This window comes from Choloepus didactylus, chromosome 5 (assembly GCF_015220235.1).
Source record: "Choloepus didactylus isolate mChoDid1 chromosome 5, mChoDid1.pri, whole genome shotgun sequence".
NCBI lineage: Eukaryota > Metazoa > Chordata > Mammalia > Pilosa > Megalonychidae > Choloepus > Choloepus didactylus.
This window is the reverse complement of record NC_051311.1, coordinates 136,603,059-136,628,267: the sequence shown is the minus strand read 5'-3', so window position 1 is coordinate 136,628,267 and position 25,209 is coordinate 136,603,059. Positions and strand designations below refer to the sequence as shown.

The 25,209-nt window shown below is 35.3% G+C and overlaps 1 protein-coding gene across 1 annotated transcript in view; it reads left to right on the top strand.

The window, feature by feature from the left end:
- Nucleotides 1-6,385: 6,385 nt before the first annotated feature.
- Nucleotides 6,386-25,209, top strand: part of SKAP2 (src kinase associated phosphoprotein 2) — a 220,453-nt gene continuing 201,629 nt past the window's right edge. Inside the window, exons 1-4 of the mRNA XM_037836938.1 lie at nt 6,386-6,794; nt 16,078-16,183; nt 16,812-16,837; nt 24,427-24,534. Coding sequence (XP_037692866.1) covers nt 6,728-6,794; nt 16,078-16,183; nt 16,812-16,837; nt 24,427-24,534 — 307 coding nt within the window. The 5' untranslated portion in view covers nt 6,386-6,727. The remainder of the gene's footprint in view (nt 6,795-16,077; nt 16,184-16,811; nt 16,838-24,426; nt 24,535-25,209) is intronic.

Genomic DNA, 25,209 nt, shown 5'->3' with positions numbered 1-25,209 from the left:
TTGAGGAGCTGTACTTAAAGAATTACATAAGAGGAGCCTCATTCATAACTGAGCTTGATTTAGATGATGAGGTTCTGGGCTTGAGCTGATGCATAATGTTATGAGACATTGGAATTAGTCCTGGAAGAGGATGAGTGCATTTTGCATGGGGAAGGCATGTGAATCATTGGAGGCCAAAGGTCTGATTATGATAGCCAGCCTCCAGTTTGGTCCCCAATGATCCCCACATATGGCAGCAGTGATGGTGTGTCCCTTTTGAGATTTAGGTATAAAAGATATTATGGGTTCTGTGCTGGTTGCTCTATCTCCATGATCATTTTCTGTAGGGAAAACCACTTGCCATGTCATGAGGACACTCAGGCAGCCCATGGAGAAGTCCACATGGTGAGGAACTGAGGCCTTTTGCCAACAGCTAAAGAGGAACTGAGGACTTTAGCCAACAGCCACGTGAGTCTCCTTCAAAGCAGATTGTCAAGCCATGTTCAGGCCTTCAGATGACTGCAGGCCTAATCTACAGCTTGACTGCAACCTCATGAGAGACCCTGAACCAGAAGCATCTGGCTAAGCCACTAACAGATTCCTGACCATCAGAAACTGTGTGAGGTAATGATTGCTTTAAGCTGTTTTGTTACATAGCAATAGATGACTAATACAGTGCCTAAATATAAATATAATCTGTCTTCTACATGCCTATGAAAACCAGACAAAAATGAAAATAGGAGTGGCAAAGAAAAGTAAATTATATTCTTTCCTATTATCTATTTTTCTTCAATGTTTATTTGGATTTTTTTAAACTTGAGCCTGTGGGCAAATACTTATTAAGCAGTTCTCAGCTAATTTTGAAGGACATAGGAAGGGGGTTAGAAAGTACTTGTTCTAGCCTTAGTTATAAGAAAAAAAATATATATATATATCTTCTTTGAATTAGAGGATCTGCTTTTGAGAAGACAAATCACAAGATTTTCCCAGAGTTGAGTGTCTTCTTTGCAGAATGGTAGGGAAGTTTCTCTCTCAGATGAGATATAAAGTTTTATTTATTATTCTTTTTAACCTAATATGACTAGTTAAAATACATACAATATGATTTGATTTCCTTTTTAGTTTTTGTTGTGGAAACATTTGGAAGCAGGAGAAATAAGAATATATTTTTTGTAGCCTCTCTTTCTATCTCACAACCAATTTCAGTAACTTTAACAATAAACAGTAAAAATGATAGAGTATACAAAGCATTGCCCAAATGAATCCATCATGAACCTGTGTCTGAGAATAGTTTCCTGAAAAAGGGAAATGTGTTTCATACAAAAAGTCCATTTTCTGTTATTGCCTTTTTTATTTGGACTACTACATGCTATATATTTTAAGACAGCCTTAATAGTTTCCAGTCTCTCACTAACAAGAATGACTTGTCATAATGAGCATATGGACACTGTCCATTTGATCCACTCCAGAAACCTATTTGGTGCAAGAGTAAATTACCTAATTCCTTTGTGTTATGAATAGAGTATAAGTAAATAAATGAGACCCAAGAGTAAAAAAAAACACAAAAAAGATCAGGTCTATCAGAAGGAAACAAAGGATTGGAACTTTTGGAAATTTACTTTAATAACAAATGTGACAAGACGAAGAATTGTATGTGACAACTGTAAAGGGAGGAAGATGCTCATTAACATAAAATACCCCTGACATAGTTTCTTCCTTCTTTAAGTAGGAAAATAACTCTGTAGTTACAAGAATAACTTATTCTCCAACTTATTCTTTCAAGTTGGAGAAACTGTACTGTAAAATGACTATTCACTTTGCCTCCACCAAAAATAATGCTAGTTTTTGGCACTCTTCCTATAATTTATCACATTTCTAAATCTAGATTGGAATTTCAGATTTCATTTTGTGGAATGGGTCTGTTTTAGGGGTGTTTTTTTGGTTGTTATTTTGCATGTTTTAAATGAGTATTTAAGTTTTTGTCTTGATTTTTGTTTTTCTTGAGAGACAAGAAATGTATTCCAAAAGGTTCTAAGTTTTATTTTTACAATTAGTATTCAGTGTTATCGCTTAGAGAATTACACAGAAATATCGTATAACATTTGATTGCTTTATTTCTAATTTCTTTTTCCTAGTACTGTCTGAAATATTTTTTGATGTATTTTAATTTTTATTTTGAAATACTTTCAGATTTACAGGACAGTTACAAAATAATACAAACCACATACAGAGAACTCCAAAATACCCCTACAACCATAGGTACCCAGATCCACCAATTTTAACATTTTGCCACATTTGCCATATTATCCTCCCTCCCTTCCTCTGTTCTTCCCTCCCTCCCATCTAATGTCTGTATCTGTCTATGTATTTATCAATCCATTTTCTGAACAGTTGAGTGTAGGTTATATACATCATGCTCACTGAACACTTAATATTGCCATGTACATTGCCCAAGAACAAGGATACTCACTATATAACTATCATAAGTACAGTTATCAAGTTCAAGAAATTTAACATTAATATAAAGCTTACAGTCTACATTACAAATTTTCATATGCCCCAGTAATGTCCCTTTCAGCCTTTTATCCTCCCTTGCTAGATCCCATCCAGGATCATGTATTGCATTTAATTGGTATTGTCTCTTTAGTTGCTTTCTTTTTCTTTTTCTTTTTAACTGTGTATGTATATTATACATACAATATAAACTTTCCCATGGCAGTCACTCCCAAGCACCCCCTTCAATGGGATTAATCACATTTACAATTTTGCAGTACCCTAACCACCTTTCATTACTAAAACTTGCACATCTTCTCACACTGAAACAGTGTACCCATTATGTGTTAACTTTCCATTCTCCCTGCCCTGCATCCTGTACTCTAATTTCTGTCTCTCCGAGCTTGCATTTTCTCCATATTTTCTTTGTGATTACCTTAAGGCTTAAATTTAACATCCTAAATCTGTAACAATATTGTTTGCTTTGATACTAACTTAACAGTATACACAAACTATGTTCCTATACCCTTCTGTCCCCCCACTTTTATGTAGTTATTGTCACAAATTACATGTTTATACACTGAGTCCCAAACCCTTGATTCATCATTCATTTTATGCATTTTCCTTTTAGATCCTATAGGAAATAAAAAGTAGAGTTACATACCAAAAATACAGTAGTACTGGTATTTATATTTACCCATGTCATAACCCTCACTAGAGATCTTTTATTCTTCAGGTGGCTTCAGTCTCCTTTCTCTTGCTCTTTTCCTTTAATGTGAAGAACTCTCTATAGCATGTTTTGAAGGGCTGGTCTAGTGGTGACAAATTCCCTCAACTTTTATTTATCTGGGAACATCTTTATATCGCTCTCATTTTTTAAGACAGTTTTGTGGGATATAGAATTCTTTGTTGCAATTTCTTGCTGTCAGCACTTTTTAAATATATCATCCTGCTACCTTCTTGCCTCCATGGGTTTCAGTGAGAAACCAGCACTCAATCTAATTACACAAGTATACAATCTATTAGCTATCAGTATCTTATTGAGGCTTCCTTGTATGTGATATATTTTTCTCTTGAGGTTTTCAGAATTCTCTTTCTATCTTTGGCATTCAGCAGTTTGATTATAATATGCTGTGGCATGGATCTATTTTGGTTTATCTCGTTAGGAGTTCTTTGAGTGTCTTGGATGCATAAATTCATGTCTTTCATTAAATTTGGGAAGTTTTCAGCCATTATTTCATTGAATATTCATTCTATCTATCCCTTTCTCTTTTTTCTTCTTCTGGCACACCCACAATGCATATTGGTATGCTTGAGGGTGCCTCACAGGTTCCTCAGGTTCCGTTCATTTTTCTACATTCTTTTCTGCTTCTCAAACTGGCTGATTTCAATTGTTTTATCTTCAGGGTCTCTTATTTGTTTTCCTTCCAGCTCGAACCTACTGTTGAACACCTCTAGAGGATTTTAAATTTCTGCTACTATGGTCAACTGTTTGGGTTCTTCTCTCTACTGATATTTTCTTTGTGCTCATCTGTCATTTTCCAGATTTTCTGTAGTTCTTTGTCCATGCTTTCCTTGGCTTTTAAAGCATATTTACGATCCTTTTCTAAAAGTCTTTTTCTGGTATGTCCCATGTCTGGTCCTCCTCATTGATGGGTTCTAATGCATCAGTCTTCTCCTTTGTGTGGGCCATCACTTCCTGTTTGTTTGTATGTGTTGTGACCTCTTGTTGAAACCTGGACATTTTGATATTTTAGCATGTTATCACTGGAATATAGACTCTGGGGTGCCTGTTCCTTAAGCTTGTATTCATCTAGTAGTATGACAGAGGTTTCCTTGTAACCAAAAAATAAAAAAAAAAAAAAAAAAGGAGAAAATGAAAACATCTTTCCTAGTGTTTGCAGATTGACCCATGGAAGTGCTCCCGTTCAGGGTTAATGCCTACGATGAGTTTAGTGAATACCTCAAAGCCAGAGTGTAGGGGCCTCCCTGATTCTTTCTGCACATGTGTCTTGTCTTGGGAGTATATGAGTGGTCCTAGGAATGCCTCCATTTACCTAGTTCTGAATGTCCCCTCTTCCCTAGAAAACAGTTTCCTCACAGTCCTGGGCACTGTACTGTACAGCCTGTAATCCCTTGCTCCAGACAGAGTTCTGTAGGAGAGCTCTATGATCTGCCTTCTACATGCAGGGCAAGTTGTGTGATGGTAGCTTGCCATTTCAACACTAGACAGATTCGGCCAGATATGCATGCTTCCACTATGTGCACAGTGGTTACTCTGCTCCCTCTGGAAACCAGGAGCAGGGATCTGCACTGGGGTAGGGGCCAGCCAGGTCACCAGGAGATCCTTACACTTTTAAATAGACTTTTTCTTGATTCAGCACTTGCCCTGTTACTGCAGTCCTTTAACTATTTTTTGATGTTTTGAGAAAGATGTTTCTCTTAGTTCTTGATGGTATTCAAAGTTTCTGTGGGGACACTGAGCTCTGAAGTGTCTCACTTTGCCATCTTGAATGACACGAGCTGTCTGAAATATTTTTTGAGAAAATATTAATAGAGCCGTTATTCTGTGTCAGGTTTAGTATTCTAGCTGGGGATGAAAGATAAATCATAACAAAATCTGTGCCCTATAGTAGCTGGATGGTAGTAAAATAACTAACAAAATGAAATCTCAGGATGTCTAGCATCAAAACCCTCTAGGGGTCTTGTTTAAAATTTACATTCTCAAGTCCCACTTTAAATATACTGAATCAGATTCTTTGAGGGTGCAACTTGAGAATCTGCCTGGGGATAGGTTCTCAAGGTGATTGTAATGTAAACTAAAATTAAAGGGCCAATGATCTTGGAGGGTTGGATGGGAGAGAATAAATAACTTATATTGTGATAGGAGGTAAAGTACAATGATCTAAATACAATAGTAGCATCTAGGAAAGACTCACTATTTCTCCCAAAGGAAGTATAGGTAAAAGCTTAAGAGAGGTTAATGTAGGATTTTGAAGAATGATTTGTGTTGTCAAGCAGTGACTGGGGGGCAGGGAAGGTGGTGCCATCACTGACTACTGTTTTAAGCATATATTTTTTTACTGTGACAAACACAGTGGACATTTATTCAGTGTTTTGCTCTGGCATTTCCTACCTGAAGACTTCCTCCATCAGCTTCTATTCTGCACTCTTCAGTGGCTCCAATGTTTACATTTTTATTGATGTTAAAAATGTTTACACCCTAGGCTTCCCTGACGGTTAAGAGGCACTGGGATGCACTATCCACATCATATACATATTTCTTAAGGTGCCAGAACATGTCTTTCTGGGTTTTGAAGAAAACCTGTAAGAAGCTTTACAGATAGTTGTTGATCAAGTTGGAGTGAACACTTCGTAATTCCCTTTTACTAATTACCACTAGCAGATGTTCTTTTGAACACTTATAGGTGAACAGTGGTACCTGTTTAGCTTTCTGGGCCCACCCACCCCCAAAGGACAGTGCCTAGAACTCCCCATTCTACGTTAGTGGGGAGATCACACATTCCAAGAATCCGAATTGGGTAGAAAAAGTAATGTAAGAGCCAATCAGAATGCAGACTGGCTTCTTCTGGAGGACTGGCGGAAGATAGAACTTTGTTAACTTCATTGAATCGGACAAAGAAGGCCGTAATTATTTAAGGCGGTCAAAACTTCCTTGTGGGTTACTAGGCGAGGAGTTAAACCTCGGTGTGGCTGACTGGTAGTCAGAAGATTTATAATCAGAAAACTCCTAGGCACTACGATACATTATTTTCCGGGATCCTGGAAAAACGGTGAGCAATTGTAGCGGTACCAGTACTCAAAATGGCGTCAATCCGCTTCATCGTGCCGGATCAGGTGACGCAACCCCAGTACGCTCCTTCCCACTATCCGCTCCTCCTCATGCTCCCCTACGAGCTGCGAGGCGTGGCCTTTACAGAAGCTCCTTTGGAGGCCAGGAAAAATGAGGGACACACATGCGCAGTTGGACCCCTTAGCCTCTTAGCGCGTTCTCTCTGCCTGTCGCCCCGCCCCTCCCTCGCGGGCGGGGCTGGGCCGAGAGTCCAGCTGCTGCTGCTGGCTGGGGCTTCAGTGACTTCCTTGTTGTGAGCCCCGGCCCAGCAGTGTCCGGAGTCATAGCCCCGCTGTTCTCACCCGGACCGCTATCCCGAGTCTAGGTGGTAGCCGCAGTCCCACCCCGTCGGTTCCTCTTTCAGTACAGGTCCTTCTCCCGCACGCTCCGCGCTCCCTTAACATGCTCAACCCCAGCGGCACCTCCTCTCCGTATCCCCTCCCTGAGGAAATTAGGAACCTGTTGGCAGGTAATGAGTGGGAAGGGGGCGGGAAACGCTAACAGGGCGGGGGCGGGGGTGAGGGGACGGCGAGCGGATGGGGACAGAAGCATTCAGAGTTTCTACCTTGTTCTCCGCGCTCCTCTGGTCTCCCGGCCAGTGGGGGCGTGACAGGGAGGGGGGAAAAAGGGTATTTGGGTCTGAGGAAGGGAATGAACGTGTGTGTTGAAATTTTGTGTGGGAATGATGATGAAGCCCTTCTTGATGGGTTACACTAATGAGATCAGGACAATTCTGTGTGCCTTACGAGGACTATTTCCCGATGCGTTTGGCGGGGAGGGGGAGGGACGGAGGATGAGAGCGAGAGGGAGTGAGGCAGGAAGGGAGAAGAAGAAAGGGGGGGGGGTAGAGGAAAGTGTGAGACGGGAGAGTAGTAATGAACGATAATAATGAGTTCTTGTGCGAAATCTGGGAAAGGAGCAGAAGTCAGGGTCTTGGATGGGTTGGCCAGTGGAAGAGGAGGGTGTAGAGATGCCGAAGAGATGTCAGTCACAGGTGTTAAGGGATTATGGGATGGAAGAGTTTGCCATTTTTAAAAACTCCCATTTTTTTTTTTTTTAAAACATTCAGTTCACTCATATTTAAGACTTTCGAAGAGGGCCTGATTCTCAAATAGCCACTCGTCTTCAGCTTTAATAGCGTATTAAAAAAGAAAAGAGGAAGGATATGTTGAAGTCCTACTTCCTGTGTCACATGATGAAAGTGCTTCAGCTTTGCACCCTCATCTTCCCCTTTTCAGTTTTAAATTACTACTTATAGGAGCTTATTTTAGGAGTTAAAGATGTGGCTCTTTAATGCCATTATAGGTTCACTTCATTAATATACTGGTGTTGGAGGTATGCATTTTCAGTAAGCCAATGAAAAATGTATGGTTCAGCAAAGGGTAGAAAATACATCTTCGTAGGGTAGCACAAACCTTACCTTTCCTGATGTTTTGGAATTCTTACCATCATTCACTTTATTATGTGTACATCAGAATGCTGGAAGCTGAGTTTTGATTGTTTTATTTTAGTTGTCCCTAAAATATTTATCTGTCAATATGGATCACTCTAGATTAAGAGTTTCTTTTACATGCTTGTACTGCCGGTTGCTTATCTTAACTCATAAAAAACAGTATCATCTAAAATGTGACATTTTAAATAGTAAGTTACTGCTATAGCAGTGTGAGACCAAATCTCCTAATATGCTGTTATACCATTTAGTGGTTAGCATTGTAAATACAATAGAGAAAATAACTAATAATGTGTGAAGGCGGACTTATGTTTGTATGAATATGCTGTGATGAATACATTTGTAGTGAGATAGTATTTCACTCTTAGAAATGTTTGTTGTCATTGGTGGGTACCGGTAAAGGAAATATTGAAAGAACTATAAAGACTGATTTAAGGCAGCTGTTATTACATTCTATGAAAGTTAGACATGGATACTGATTTTGTTCTACCATAGTTAATCTTTTCATTGATATAATGCTGGGATTGCTTATTTAGAATATTATGCTAATAGCCAGATCATTACTCCAAAAATAGATCTTGCCCTCTTCAGGATATTCTAGGTCTGAATTTTTTAACTTGAGCAAAAGTGCAAAATTCTGGGTGCATGTTTTTAAAGCTTTACATCTCCCACATTAGGGATCTATATTGATTTTTGGATCCATAATCACATATTAGCACAGAGTATGATATATAGGTATTATGAGACCCTTTATTTTCAAATCTTCATTGGTAAGAAGTATTTCAAGTGGCCCTTTGTGTAATTTACTTGAAAGCTCAGAATTACATTAAATACATTAAATTCTCTGCCAGTGCTAACTTCCCATATACTTGAGCCATCTTTCTCTCTTTTGTTAGATTATATACTGATATTATGTCTGAAATTAGTGTTTTGTCTTTTAACATTTCATTGGCATTTTCAGTATTTTATATTAATAAAGCAAATCACATATAAAAATGAACATGAAATATTAAAAACAAATACTAAAACATTAAAACTGGGGATTATAAATTCGGATTACACTTTATTTTAAGTCTAAAAAAACATCATTCAAGGAAATTTGCTAAGGTTTTATGTTTGACTATAATTAAAATCTTTTTTGATGTAGGGAAGATTTCAAGAAAATAAGCTCCCAGCAGCTATTTTATATATTTCATCAAAAATACTTTTGGGATTGTGCATGATGATTGCATAATTCAAGTGTATTGGGTAATAGTATATGGTTAGATGTAGAATTGCTAAAACTATAGAGGAAGAGTTGGGATTAATTTGAACTTTAGAGATATTGCTGATTTACCTACTTGTTGGCTTTGAAACCAGGAAGGAGGAATGGTTAGTGGTGATTGTAGTTGACAGTTGAGTGTTCTTAGAATGCATGGCGCTGTGCTACAGTTCCAAGGTAGAGAAGGTAAGGGACTAAACTTTAGGAGCTTAAAATTCTTTGGTTTCAGAGAAAAAAAAGTCAAAAGGTAATGCCTAACAAGATAACGTTGCTTGGACATTTCCCTTTATGTCTATGTGCCCTTTATCCAAATCATTATATATCACATAATGGGTTAACAGTTTGACTTTTCAACTGCTTGATAGGGTTAGGTTCTCAACTATTTGGAATTCATCATATTTATTATTGTTCTTTATCTTTATTTTTCTTGCTGATTACAGCAGATTTTGGCTATGTTTTCAATATTTGTTCTCTCTCCTCCCTCTCATCCCTTTTTCCTTTAAAAAACTTACAATGTAAATGCAAAAAAAAAAAAAAAACCCATGGAGGTTATCATTCTTAACTCACCTTTACTGATAACCTATCAGTGACTGTGAAGTTTGACTGTAATTTATATTTTCTGTAAGATCAGTATATTAAATCTTAAATGTCTGTACTTTTTATAAAAGTTTTGAGTTGTTATTTTGGTTACGTGTATGCAAAAAGTTACACATTTTTGTTGTTATTAGCAAAAGCGGATTTTGAGCTGTCTTTATGTACTACTGGTGACCTTTGATATTATTTTCCATATTAATGGAAGAACAGGTTTAACATGGATAATTAAAATCAAAGGATAATCCCAGATCTTGACCATTTAATCTTCTCCCACATCCAAATATTTTGACTAGGACTAGCAATGAGAATAATCTTGATTTATATTAGTTTTTCCTCTAGGTAGGCAAGAGAGTGAGAACAAAAAACTCCTCCTCTATTCATTTGTTTAATCACCCTTTGAGTGCTAGAGTGTTAATAGTTTGCAATCAGATATTCTTTTTCAGGTTGAGATATTTAGGCCAACAAATTTAAAAAAGGAAAGCTGCAAGAGGATGTTATTTTCCTTTATTAAATTAGAAAATGAAACCAATGTTGAAAGAAAATAGTGGTTATCAGTGCTCTGAAAAATCAAAACCAAACCAAACAATAAAGTGGCTATAAGGTTTCACACTGACCTTGAGATTCTGTTCACATGGCAGTCTTGATTAGAAATATTACATTTGCTCCTACTGGGAAAACATCTGGGAACTTTTTTTTTAAACCTCCACACATGATATCGATAATCTTTTTAGGAGCATTAGATAAAGAATTTCTTCAATGCTGAGTATAGTACAGTTCTGTTTCCACCCTACCAAAGTTTCACTTACAGTTTGGTCAACATTTTGGTTTTATTTTTCCCATAAGAATTATTTATGGTATATCCAGTGTTCCATAATTTCCTTCTGGGGCATTGGTTGAGTATGTAAAGAGAAGAGTGCCACCTACTGAGTAACCAATAGTTACCTACTTCTCTAGCACCTGGATTTTCCTACAGAGCAAGACCCAGCCTGCCTCATTTTGGCAGTAATAACTAATGAACATAAAGTCAATAGGAGAGCATGATCTCAAAATCAGTTTGTGACACCTCTAAGATTTTCCCTTCTAGAAATAGTAATATGTATTTATGCGTTTGTAAATCAAGAGACCAGAAATTTATATAGTTTCTTATATGGGTCAAAAGATATAGATGAATGAAGATGTGGTATTAGGAAAAATTACTTGCCTATTCATCATAAACATAACATTCTACTTTTTGTAGGGAGATCTTTTGACTGGTTTGTTTTCACATGACTTTCCATTGAAAGTATTTGCATCTTAGATACTGAGCCTCATTTGAGGCTCTTGATACTATGCAGTTTTTTTAAATCCAAATTATCACTGGTTTTCTTTAAAAAAATAATCTAAATATACTAAAAAGTGAGCAGTATATGAAAAAATTCCAAATGGGTTTATCTCTACTGTTACCAGCATTAGTGTATTACTAGAAAGAAGATAGAAACAACAGAGTGGGGAAAGCCTCTGGTGATTTGAAACACAGTTCAGTTGTCTCTCATAAATTTAAGGTTAAGTGTCATATATGGGAGATAAAAGTGGCATAGGGTAGTTTTTATATACTCATTATTCACTTAGTTTGTCTTTTTCAATTAAAGCCAAGTCTATCTTTTTCATTCCACAGAGTTTACATTTCTTTTTCAATCACATTCTGAACATATTACAATAGATGCTGCCTAACAGTGAATACAGTGTAAATCTCAGACTAATGTGTTATTCACTGTGGCTTCTTTGAAAATGCGTGGTAAAAAGATTTTGACTATTATAAGGGGCTGTTTATCAAGAGTTCATCCTCTAGAGGTTGAAAGATGCTCAACCCTATCCTTCAAAGCCCAATTTTCTATCAAAATAAATCATTTCACCTACAAAGCCAATTTGGAAAATTTTATCAAATCATCGGATGGTAAAGGCTCAGGTATGTTTTACCCATTGGACTCTGAAAATTCCTTGGGCTTGTTCCTGTCTTTTCCATGTTCAAAAAGTCCACAGTTCAACCATAACCTATAAAAATGCTAGGAAGTCAAGTGAAAAACATTGATTAGAACAATCAATAACTTTTCAATTAGCCATTTTCCACCTCTGGGCATTGGGCTCCATTGAAATGCTTGTGCCTAGTTTAATTGACTCTTAACGGTTTCACCAGTAGGTGTTTGGTTAGGCAATATTCCCCTTTAACAGAGAAGAAAAGCTATTGTTTTTGTCTGATCCAGCTTAAGTTCTAGGCTGGATCCTTACTGCATTAAGTTTGGAACAGCACATCTCAGTGAATACAATGTGAAATCTGGCCCAGTTCATAAAATAGAGAGATGTGGAATTAAGTAGTAAAGCCAGGTGGGGTGCTGCGTGATTGGTTTTACACCTATTTTATTGATCTGAGGCAGAGCAAATGGTGGTGGATTCAGTCCAATTCTTGTCCCAGTCTCCTGTACAATCTAGGTCATCACAAGAGGCTGTGTGTGTGTGTGTGTGTGTGTGTGTGTGTGTGTGTGTTTGTATTCAGGGGAAGGGTGCCTGGTGGTTGGAGGACTGACCAGGAGGGAAGACACCACAGGGTTACCTTTGTGACTTGTTTACAATCTCCAGCCTGGAGTCATATTCCAGGCTGTTTGTTAGGTGGAGATGGTAAAGGCAAGTGGTCAAACTTCTGCGTTCTGTACCCAGCTTTGGAAAAGCTGGCAGTTTATTTTATTGTTTTCAAGAATGTAAAGTATTCTGTCTTTGTGTGGTTCCAAACCTTTTCAGTATGTGTGATCAGTATGGAGGCTGGTAGAAAGCAGCCTGTGTGTGTTAGATACCTGTCCACCTGGGACTCTAGGGACAGTTTTTCTAGTGGGTCTGTATGTTCCCCTGTGGGGGTGGGGGTGGGAAGGAAAGGAAAATTGGAGTAGCATTCAGTGTGTGTTTAAGCGTTTACCTCTTTGTGGTCGTGATGGCTATGGACGGGTTTCTAACTTAAACTATTTGCTTAAGGATTGCTGAGCCAGGATGAGTCATCTTTTAATTTTGAGAATTTAACATTTATCAACAGAGCAATCATAAATCTGATCAGTTCAGCGGCCCGCTCCCCCAGATTCTTAGAGCTGTAAGAGATAAGGTTAACTCTTCAGACAATGTGAAGATGTAACAGGAGTAAAAATCACCATCCCATTTACATTCGCGGTATTCCTTTTTTCTCCTTGATTTTGGGGCGGAGGCTGATGGAGATGGGGTGAATCTGGGGTTAGTACCGGCGCCACTGACCTGCTGTCTACGGGGCTGCGGGCGGGCGAGGGTTAGCCTTGGCGGGTTGGGGGAACCCCCTCCTCCTGCTCCCCTCCGGAGGTGGAGCCCACGCTTGTCCTCTCCCGTGGCTGTGCTGCACACGCGGCTCTGTGAGTAGCAGAACGCCTCTCTCCGAGGTAGAGAAATTCTAACGCACCAGACCAAGAGGAAGCGAGCGAGGCAGGCTGACCTTCACTTGAAATCAAATTACGGATGTTCCCCGAATTACAGGCAGCCAGGAGTCAGTGAAATATGCATATTAACTGAGCGACAAGACTGTAAAAGAAAGGTAGAAGAGGGCTAACGAGCTAGCTAGTTTACTGTTGGCAAGGCTATTCAGAACACAATAAAAAGCTTCAAATCTCTTTTCTAAGCCGCCAAAGAGAGCTTGATTCGTCCAAGACTTTTATTGCTCGCTTTTGAAATATTACCCTGGCTCTGAGCTACAAAGCCGCAGACCCAGCCCCATTTGTCTAGCCAGGGCGCTGCCGGAAACCCCGCGCTCCCTGTTCACAACTCCGGGAGGAGAACCCTGCGGGTTAACACTCCAGTTGTCGACGGGCCAGACCAGGGCATCTCAAGCAAAGCCTGAGTAACTTTTTGGAGCTTGCTCAGGCCGACTTTGCGCTGGGGGAGCAGGGAGCTGGGTCCGCGCCTTCCGCAGGGACCCAGCCAAGGGCTCCCGGCGCGTCCAGAGGATCTCCTGTGCCTGGAAGAGGCTGGTTTCGTTCTGTTCGAAATTGAACGGAGGAAAAGTATACGGGGTTTTAAGGAATAACCTAGATTTTGAAAGCTAAAATATACACACACACACACATACACACGCACACACACAGCAACTCTGTAGTAACCAGCAAACTAAGATTATTGTGGGAACTGCTTCCAACTTAAAGTTCTGTATCTGATGTAAAAATTTTCAACGTATACTAAATAATTTTCGTTGCCTTAAACTCTTTTCTGGGAAAAGCTTTAGGAATAAATAAACATACTTAATACTGTAAAAAATACTTCTTTCCCCCTGCCCAATCTCTGCATCTCCCACCTCAATAAACAAGGATTCTTCTTGCAGTCTCTCACTTTTTTCATAAATATTTTCTCCTAAAAAATAATAGCATGGCTCAGTATTTTGAAAATATTTGGGGGAGGGTGTTAGGAAACACTTTTGTGTTTTCTGAGTTTTTATAGAACTAAAATGACCTTAAAAGAAAGAACTCTTGGACTGTAATTTGTTCTGTTACTGCTCCCAGGGATACAAAATAGATCTGTTTGTTTAAACTTGGATTGTATAATGGAGATGTAAAATAGGCAATTAAATACTCTTGGAAGAGGGAATTAAAGACAAACATTGAGTGAAAACAGCATTAAGCAGACTATTCACCAGTCATCGTGCCAGTGATTCTCCCAAGTGTTGAGTCCAGTAAAAAGAAAGAATCAGCAATAAGGATGTGCTACTCCTTCCCTTATTCCATTTTCTTAGTAGAGTTATTGTAAAGATTTCAGGGAAATCAATGATCTTTTCTTTTCAGCCAATACCTGAAGGTCCAAGGGTGGCTTGTTCCACTGGGTAAAAAAATTAAAAACTTTGGAGCAGAGCATTGCTTCATAAGTTTCATTATTTTGTACTCACTTTAGAAGTCTGGGTCTAACTTGCACTGGTGCCAGATTATGTCTCTATGCCCTCTCTTTAAAATATGGACAGCTCAAGGAAAGAGAAGCTGTGACATTTTGCTTTCATTTGGTTTTGATACTTAGTTTTAACAATACTAGTTGTAAATGGACTTCAAACCATAAAGCTATTTTTAAAAAGAATAAAAAGATTAAATTTTGATTCTTTCACTTGTGATATTGACTTAGTAACTTTACATGTAATTATGTAATAAACTCTACATGTTTATTATGAATGTATAAAATAACAGTTTAATCAACTTTTCTTTAATGAATCAAAATACTTCTAATTGTAATCAAGAATTTAAAATTGATTACAAACATTCTATCTAAAAATAGATTTTAAATTGTTACTCTTTGTTATATACTGTTTTAAATTACCTACATGTAATATCATTGTATGTTTTGATACCATCTTTTATCAGTGTGAGTTAGGAGACAAAATAGTTAAATGAAAAGAAAGAGAAAGACATAGACACATCTCTTTAGTATGATAGGTGAATGATTTATGAGCATACCTACCTAAGAAAAATGGTGTCCTTTATGTTAGTTATCTCAAAGTAAGCTTTGAAATTCTGAAAATAAAATTAATTTAAACTTGTACAGTATTTTATGAATAAGAATGGGACTATTGTAAAAATCAAATCAGCAAGGATTTGTTGGAATTGTATATTAGGGTGAACTAGACAGCAGAATAATTTAGTAGTTTACTAAATTTTTTAAAAAAGACTGCAAAAATGTTATGTGAGGCCATTGAATCCTATCTCTTACCTACTACATTCTTAAATAGTGGAGGAATCTATTTTTGTCACTTATTTCTTTATTTCAGAAATATTTCCATGTGGTAATACCAAGGCAGAAAGCAAGAGCTATCAAAACAACACAACTAGTTATCTTTTTTTATTTGTGGGTGGTAGAGTGGGTAGGATAGGTAGGGAGGAATAGGGCTTGATTTGGGAATCTTGTTTAGAAAAAAGGGATTTATTTTTTCCTTTATAACATTAAACATTGTGTATACCTGAAACCATTATATTGGAAAGACAGGCCTTGCCAGAGACATTAACTTACATTGATAAAGTACTGTAAATAACCTGTTTATACAGGGACTTACAAAATACTATAAAACGATAGTAACACATGCATAAAAGGTCAGTGCTTGCTTTTATATGAGGAATATGTTTTATGCAGCACCATAGTTTATTGAAACTTGTGTGCTTCTTCCTGGTTTAATGATGCCAAACATCCAAATAGCATTTGCTGTGCTAAGCATAAGTAGAGCATACAAATTTTATTAGCTAACTGGTGAGCAGATTTGTCCAATTTAGTATTTGAAACATAGTTCAACTGTTATATTTTGGACTGATAAATAACTATAACAAATTGTACAGATGTTAACACTTATGGGTAGAAACAATCATTGTCCTATTTGTCTTCACAAAAACTCATTCTTTCCTATAACTTGTATCCTATTTCTTATATTTCATGGTTTAGATGTTGAAACATTTGTAGCAGACACACTGAGAGGGGAAAATTTATCCAAGAAAGCAAAGGAAAAGAGAGAATCTCTTATTAAGAAGATAAAAGATGTAAAGTCTATGTAAGTCACTTGGATTTCACTAATTTCTTACTGAGAAGCAACTTTGTAATTAACAGTTTAATAAAGAATTGATTTTCATAGAGTTAAATTTTTAATAATCTAATTTAATTGGCATTAAGTATTTTAGAGGACAAAATTTCCACTGTAATACTTTTAAAAATAGGCATACTTATCATAATACCAGTTTTCGGTGAAGGTTCTTGACTATGTATTTTTCTAAGCATGCTAGCAAAATCCAATTGTTTTGATTATATGAGGGTATATTTGATTTAAATGATAAGCCATAAAGCAGACTGAGAGTTGTAACATGAATCTGGAAAGTACCTGAAACACTGAAAAAGAGAATCCTTTTAATTGTTTGTACTTTAAGTAAATAAATGTAACATAGGTTGTAGGTATTAAAGATATTTCCTGATTTGGCTACTATAAGTTAAGTCTTTAAAAATATTTTTATCATAAATTCATAAGCCTTTTGGAATTGTCGTTCCAGGATAGGAAATAGTTTTTTCTTAATTGTGTATTTATAATATAGATTTAAAAATAGATTTGAATTATTATCACTGATCATGCCTTGTTTTGATTTGTTAACCCTTGTTTTAAAATACAATGTTCTTATTTTATTTTGCAGCTATCTTCAGGAACTTCAAGACAAAGGTAAATTTTCAAGTTTTTAAAATCTGATTTTTTTTCTCTATGGAGATTTTCAATAGGTTAATTTAACACATACTGAAATTTGATAGTTGGAATCAAAATTTAAATTTCCATGTTGTATGCTCAGACCATCAAGATGAGAGTGCTAGCTCCCCCTGCTGAGAAAAAAATTTTTTAAATGTGTCCAGAAGCTACTCATTTCTGATGCAGAAATCTTACATATTTAAAATGCTTAGGTTTTATGTTTCTTTGAGTAAATTGTGGCAGAAATTTAATATGAAAGGTGTTCAACTGCAGTTACACATGAAATAATTTGGTGATGCAGAGGTGAGATCCCAACCCGATGCCATTTAACACTGCAGAGAATTTTACAGTAGTGGTATGACCAGGAGGGCCTTGTGGCTGGGTGCTTATAGACTATGTTCTGAAGGATAATTGTTTTTTTTTTAAATATAAAGTTTTGTTTGGAAACATGATTAAATCTTTTTCAAATGCTAGTTTTATTTTCCACAATGGTACTTTTGATGTGAGTAAGTGTGTGCTATAAAAATTTTCAAAGGGAATAGAGTTTCATTTTTTGCAATATGTGAGAGTGTTCTCACTTGATTGTCTTCCTTCAGATTTGAAAGCCAGCTGCTTGGTATGCTGAAAACCAGATCCCTAAGATGTAGGAAGTTCCCACTACTTCTGGTCTTAAGTTCTGTAAGGAAAACTGGGATGGCCTTTATTTCCATAATGTTAATTCCTAGGTCATGACCTGAAGGCTATGGATGCTGGTGTGAGGGTCACAGGATAAGGTCGGTTACCCACTTGAAGCCAGGTTTTTGGCTTAGAGGAGAACATAGAAAGGCATCTTCTGACTGGGGTTAGCCCATACCATAGAGTAATTCATAGCTCTGCCAACTGATAAGTGAGAGGGTAATGACAGTTTCAGTAAACCAAGTACTTAACCAGACAAACTTAAAATCAAACAGTTAAAAGGAAACCACAGTTTCTTTTCCACTTTTTAAAATCATCACGATCAGTGTATACTGTATGTCTAGATTAGAGGAGAGAGATGAGGTTTTTTTTTTCATATTAAAAATTTTAACACTGTTAAATAAAGAGAAGGGCAGGAAACTCTTCCTCCTCACATGTTCTCACTTATTGTACTCTAGAACAAATCCTAAACTATGGGTTTAATCATGTTGCATTTTGCTTAGTTGAATATAGAAATAATGAATTTATGCATTTTAATTGTAATAACTTTTATACTGTGCTCAAATTATAGGGGAATATTAGATGTCAAATTCTGCCTTGCTTCTTAAAAGTCATATTTTGTTCCAGTGATTATTTATCGAACTCTCATTGTGACTTAATTATTTGTACATTAAAAAACTTTAAGCTAAGAAAGCATGATAATATGAAGTCATATAATTGCATATGGTTCAATAATAGTAGAGGAACTTTCCCTTTGGTATTCTGTTTTAGAAGTTGTTCAGGTGTGTGGATATTAAAATTACATTACTGAAATATGTTCTTTGTCTCAAAGAGAATGGAAGTTTATAAATTTTATGAAAAATGAGCCTAGAATAAGAGTTCAGATAACATGGAACTCAGAGATTTCCCATAATCATTTTCCTCTGAATTAGTCATTTGTAGCTCAATACTGTATATTGAGCTAACTAATCACCAAGAGTGCCGGCTCAGAAGTAAATCTGTGGATAAATTGGATGCATACATTGGAGAAATCAGAGAAGCTGAGTAATTTTATGGTATTGTATCCTCAAACTATATTCAGTTTTATTCTAAAAAGACTTTTCCTATAGTTTGTTAGAAATAGTGAAGGGAAATTAGTACAGACTTAATAGTTGCAAAGGAGTTATTTAAGATGCATCTTTTTTTTTAAATAGGAATTTATTAATTATCAGATTTCTACATTGAATAAATTAAATTCTAAGTATGTTTTGATGCTACTGCTTTTTTTTTTTTCCCTTACATTTTCCCCTTGGGGTTTTGGATATCTTCACCCAAGGAGAATTGAGCAGAATTCCTGTTGGCTGTTTTTGTGCTTTCTTGCTCTCTCAGGTCAAGTGAGTGGGGTCACAGTGAAATAAACAGAGGTTGTTTACCTCCTTTTTACCTTTATATCCTCATTTGTTTCACATATTTAATTTTTACAAATGACAATTAAGTACCATTTAAATACCACTATTGAAGAAAATAGGACCAGGTAGAGAGTTCTTGAATAAAATTAATTCTTATACAATTGTTGAAACACTAAGCTGCATAGATCTCAGAGGTTTATTTTATATTTTCATTTTTTTTTGGTGAGAATAGTTTGTACTGGTGAAACTTGTTTTTATTACAGTGGCTCCTAGATATTGAGCCTTGTCCATTGAGTTAATTTTCCACTTGCTATTTAAATTCATTTTCATAGAAAGCTGTTATCTTAAAACTTCCATTTTCATTTCTTTAATTTATTAAGGTTCTCATTTTATCTCCTTATGTACTCAAGTCTAGATTTCCCATTGAAGAGGTCTGACAAATTGGGACTTGTGAATAATTATCAGTTGCTTTTCTAAATTCCTTATGTTATTTGTACTTGGGAAAGATTTGACTGAGCAGCTAGAACCCACCTTCATAGCCTAGTCCTTGTTATTCATTTGAATTATTGCCTATTTTATCTAGAATAGAGAGTTTCTTCTTTCTTAATCCTTCAAAGCATTGTACATGACAGAGTGACTATCTTACCCTACTTTCCTATTCTTTGTTGCGATATAGCCTTGTGCTATAAAGAGTCCTCCTGAATATAGGTTCTATGTACAAGAATTATGCTGATTATTTTAGAAATTGTTCACTGTCTCATAACACGGTCACAGATCTCTTAAATGTGACTTCACGTAATTATTTTTGCAGAAAAATTTATTACCCTCTGTAGTAAAGACTGTTATTGACTGAGCATAAAATAGAATTTTCTAAAATATGTTAGTATATAGTTTTAAAAAAGTTTTATTTTTAGTTGTAGCTTGACCTTATACTAGTCTCATTTTACTCCAGTAATGAGTTAAGTATGATTATTTTTCCTTATAGAATGTTTATTGAAATAAGGTAATGTGAAAATACTTGTGTTTGACATGTAGTAGGCATTAAATAAATATTATATTAATGCATATTTTCAGATTCAACTCATTTGTCAAGAGGACTTAAGTAAATTTTGGTTTTTAGATTCAATTTTCCAATAATTTGAGATCATAAATTCTTAAAAGAATGGCACACATTAATATGAGACAAATATTTCAAGAAAATATTTTTAAAAATTCATAAAACCATTAATGTTTATGGCTTTAAAAATGTGAATGAATTGTTTTTGATTCCCTTTAGATGCTATAGCTAAAAAAGCTCTCATTTTCTCTTCTAAAACCCTTTTTCCTCCAACTGCAGAAAAATAGTAGATTTTGTCCTTAAGACTCCATTGATATTATTATCTATGCATATATTTATTTAGAAAGTGGTTTCCTTTCACCTTTTCATTTATATCATTTCTTAACTTATTAATGTACTGAACTACTTTTTAAAATAGTAGGACTTTTAGGTAAAAAGGGACCCATTTAAATTTGACCTAATAATCTCCTTAAAAACAGCAGAAAATTCAGAAGTCTGGATGACATTTAATTTTCTTTCCTTTACCTATCTTAATTGTATTTTCTGTTGAAAGTTAGCTTTGCAATGAATTCTGAACAAATAACTTGCAACTTTTTGCTTTTTTTCTCCTCCCTGTTCCCCAGGCCTTGTACCAATGTGGTAAGTTGTGGAGATTATGGGCCTGTAGTAGTGGAGTAGATTTCAGAGGCAGTCCTTGAGAAATGAAGCAGTGCTTCAGTTTGGTGTAAGAAGTTGTCTTTATTATTTGCATGCTATAAATTTGCTTTCCTATTGTAGAAGAGATATATGGAGAACCTTTTACTTGTTGTGACCTAAACCCTTCAAAGTTTTAAGAATTCCCTTAATAAATGACAAGTTAAATGTTTAATTCTGTCTATTTAGCTATATATTATTACTTGAGAAATTATTCACTTGCAAAGTGAAGTGAGTAGAGAATTAGAAATTTGTTTTTACTCAAGTACACATTTTTCCAAGTTTGGCTTTCATGCTCTTTCAAATGGAATGGTTATCATCTAAATATAAGGTATATGAATTAGTTTAATGTTTTCTTGATTGTGTTTAAAATAGGACTGTTTTTGACAGAACAAGCAATAAATTGGGTAAATCACCAACAATGGTGGTAGAGATCATAACTGTTAAGTTTGGTGTTGGGCTGCATATAGTTAGCGTTTAGTTAAATGTTAACTGATGGTGAACTGTATAAAAAAGAATGGGTAATAGTAATTTGAACCCAACTATAAATTTATAAATTTAAAAATGGTTGTCAGAGAAATATGCTTCTGTGGTACAATTAAGCCTTGAGTTTGCTGTGATATTTCAGTTGCCACTGAAATTATAGGAAGGGAAGTCTTGGATCATTGTCTTTTAGATGTTAACTTTGTATCGTTAATTAAACTTTTGAAAGTTGTGGGATAAATCAAATGTTTTTCTGGGGAAACAAGAAACAGTATTAATGAGCAACAACCCTGTAATTATCCTTGTGAGTACATAACAGGGACACATTCATGTCTTTTCTTTGCACAGTAACTTTTACAGAGAAGTATTTTTAAACTGATCATTAATTTTATGACCACAGAAATGAGATGCAAAATTTATGCTGTTGTCATTGGCACAGGCTCAAGGCACCACTGACATTCTGTGTGATTGTAATAGAATGGCTGCCAACTAATGATTCTGTAGACATTTCATTTGAGCATGCTTTTCTTTTAGATGTCTGATTAGGCTGTAATGCTTTCAATTATGTCTGTAAATTGTATTGGATACGTTTACCTGATGCCCATTGTTGATTTGGAGTTCAGCTTTCTATTACATGAACACAAGTTGAACATTTTCCTTTTAATTTATAGAAGTCTTTGCAGGAATAGCTACAGATACTTAGTCTCTGGGGAGGAGAGATGCTTTGCACTACTCAACAGCGACCCCTGTGTTCAATTAAAGCTCCTTATAAGACAGCATCTTTTATTCTTTATTGGGTTGAAAAAGAATTAGAGAGAGGGAAAAGGGATAGAACACTGCTAGAACAACAGTAAATTATAGGAGACCATATGGAAGATGGTGTGTCCTTTCAAGTTATGCCTAGGTTTAAAAGGGAATAGCCCTGTACAGATTCCACAGAGATTCTTTGCCTCCTGAGACAATTCACGGGAAGCTAAAAACAAAAGGAAGAAACTGAGGCCAGTAGGAGTACTTAATTTATTTTGTTTTAGATTAATATAAATATCACACATTTTTAAAAAAACGACGCTTGGAGTAACCCATAGTTCTCAGAATGAATCTGTTGTTGACAATTTTATTTTAATACATAAACCAAAAAGTTTTTAAAACACAAAACACACAGAGGTTTTCAACATGTCAGTGACTAATTTACATAGAATATTCTTAATTTGTATTAAATATTATTTGAGTTTATAGCTTTAATAGTGATCTTTTTCATATATATCAACTATATTGGTGTGTGCATATGTTTATATGTATGTCTATATACATAGATAAATATGCATATACATACATACACATAAAATATATATAATATCAAAGGGTAATAAACTACTTCTTAGTCTCAAAACTTTTTGTTTTAATTTTTTTTTTTTTTTTGGTTTATCTCCATATAGAATTTAGTAGGTTTAAGCTTGAGTGTCTGGAGTTTTTTCAAGATCCTTTCCGTATATTCATTGGTTTTAACTGTTGAATTTGTATATTCATCATAGTGTAATATACTAAGTATAAGTTCTGGTAGTGTAGTGGAGGTATACTAATACCTTTTTTTCCATGGCAAACATTTTTTTATAGTGTGTGATATGAAATATCCTTAGAAAATTCATGCCATAAAAATTCTTGCTTTGTTAAGAAGATAGGGATAGTCTAGCAATTAAGAGCAGTTGAGAGTTTTGCAACCCCTATTACTGTGTACTCCCTGAACTGTCATTCCATATTCAAAATATTTTTACTAGCACTTTGAAATTCTCTCTTTCCTCATATTTAAAGTCAGAGCACTCTTCTTTCCATAAAAGAAATATTGTAAGGGGTCCCTGAATGTTCTGAAAAGTACTTTGAACATCTGGAAAGAAAGAGAAATTAAGATCTGAAGGATGACTAGTATTTATACGTGGTCCTTAGAATTTTAATCTGGGGGAAAACATCATCATGTGTAGTGTACCTAGTGGTGGAATCATTAAGAACAAGATTGTCATTTCTATATTCTGCTCTTAGCATCCTGTTGGAAGATGTCCCTATATTTATTTTCAGAATTAGGATGATGGATGCTGACAAAATAGTAAAATTACAAGGAAATAGTGATGAACATTGGTTCTTGTAGTATTTTGATGGTGTTGTCTTGAAAGAGGCTATTTCCTCTAAGGAAAATATGGTGAAAAATAGGGTCATATCCATTATATGGGTGTCAGAAGAGAGAGATATCCTTTTGGAGCAACTACTAACTTTAACCTGGACCAGCCCAGGAACTGTGGTCCTAAGGTGATACTATAAGTACCTAAGGGTTCCTGTAGGGATTTTCAACATGCTTTTTGGGTAATTCCTGAGGTGGCTGGTTGGCTTCTGAATTATTAACAGTTAACTTGAATTTTTAAAAGGTAGATACTTGATATAGTGTTAAGCATACGTTTTACATTGTTGTTACTGAGTTGGGTTAAAGAAATGAGTGCTTATTCGTAACTGAGCTAGTGAATATCTGATTTTTTGAAAAATTTTATTTTAGCTGAATATGGGGAAATAACCCAAACCAAAAGAACTTATCTTGGGGATTGGATGCTTTAAAAAAACGACAACCCAATATTTGGAAATCAAGTAGAAAACTGACCAGAACCCTCAAAAAATGATAATATATCACAAAGGAAAACTGAAGGTGTCTCACTTGTAAACCAGTTTGTTTGAATTGAAAAGGTTTATGAGTTTTAGCACAGTTTTTCCCTTAAAGAGTTCCTATTCTTGACAACACAGCTAGGTATTTATAATCTACTTTAATGTAATTTTTAATTGTTAATAAAAATATGAAATATTCATATGGCTTTAAATTATTAGTATCTTATAATTTTGCAAAGTTTTGAATAGGTAATTGGAATTACTTGAATTAGTTTTCCTGTTGTGCTTTCCATGGGTTTTTATTTTTGTTGTTTTTGTTTGTTTGTTTGGGATACACATTGTGTTTTACCTTACTACTTTTTTGTGTTCTTCATAGAGACTGTCATTATTTGGGGACTGAATCCTTTTGTATCATAAATAAGCAGTTGCATACTGACCTTCAAAAATTTTTACTATATCTAAGTTCCATTGGATATAAACTAAAATAAGACCTGTTTTTTTACCTAGTTAAAAAAGTTTTCCTTGTTTTTCCATGACAGCAACTGAAATTTAATAGTAAAACTTACCTCTTCTGACAAAGTAACATCATTTTAAATGACCAAATTATCAAAGACATTTCTCTGATACAGGTGATACAGAAGATGGGGAAGAATATGATGACCCTTTTGCTGGGACTCCAGATACTATTTCATTAGCCTCAGAACGATATGATAAAGATGATGAAGCCCCCTCTGATGGTGAGTGACATTTTCCCATAGAATATACTTTTTGACACTCAGTGAAAACAATGCCATGTGTAGAGTTGGTGATCTTGTCAGAAAGCAGATAAACACTGAGGTTTCAGTTAACTTACCTTTACCAGAGCCTTTTAAAGAACAGAAGAGCTCTCTCTAGTGGTTTTAGAAGAATAGTGAGATTTTCCTAAGTATGTAGTTGCTTCTTTTCCTAGGAAATTTTCTTTAGTAGAATTTTTAGGAGAGTGCTTATATCATTGTATGAATATTATTGTTTGTTGGTTAATTTAATATTATCAGATTCTTGCTTAATTTTATTGTGCTACTTAATGGCTTGTATCATTTATTTTATGAATAATGAAACAGGTTTTTGATCTATTTTTTCTGGAAAACTTCGTACAAAATGAATTCATAAAATATTAAATTAATTATTCCTACATTGTTTTCCCACATAGAGACAGGTTTTCATCAAATGCTTCTTTTAGTACCTATTTTCATTTTTCTGATCATCACTTAACAATACCTCAGATTATGCAGTAACATTAAAATTATAGTGTTTTGTATTAATTGGTTTAGTACTAAAGTTGATTGTTTATCTCTTAGCAATTTCTAAAATGTTACAAAAGTTGTGAAACTTGTTTTTAATATTGTGTGTGCTTTCTCATATAGCCAGTTGGG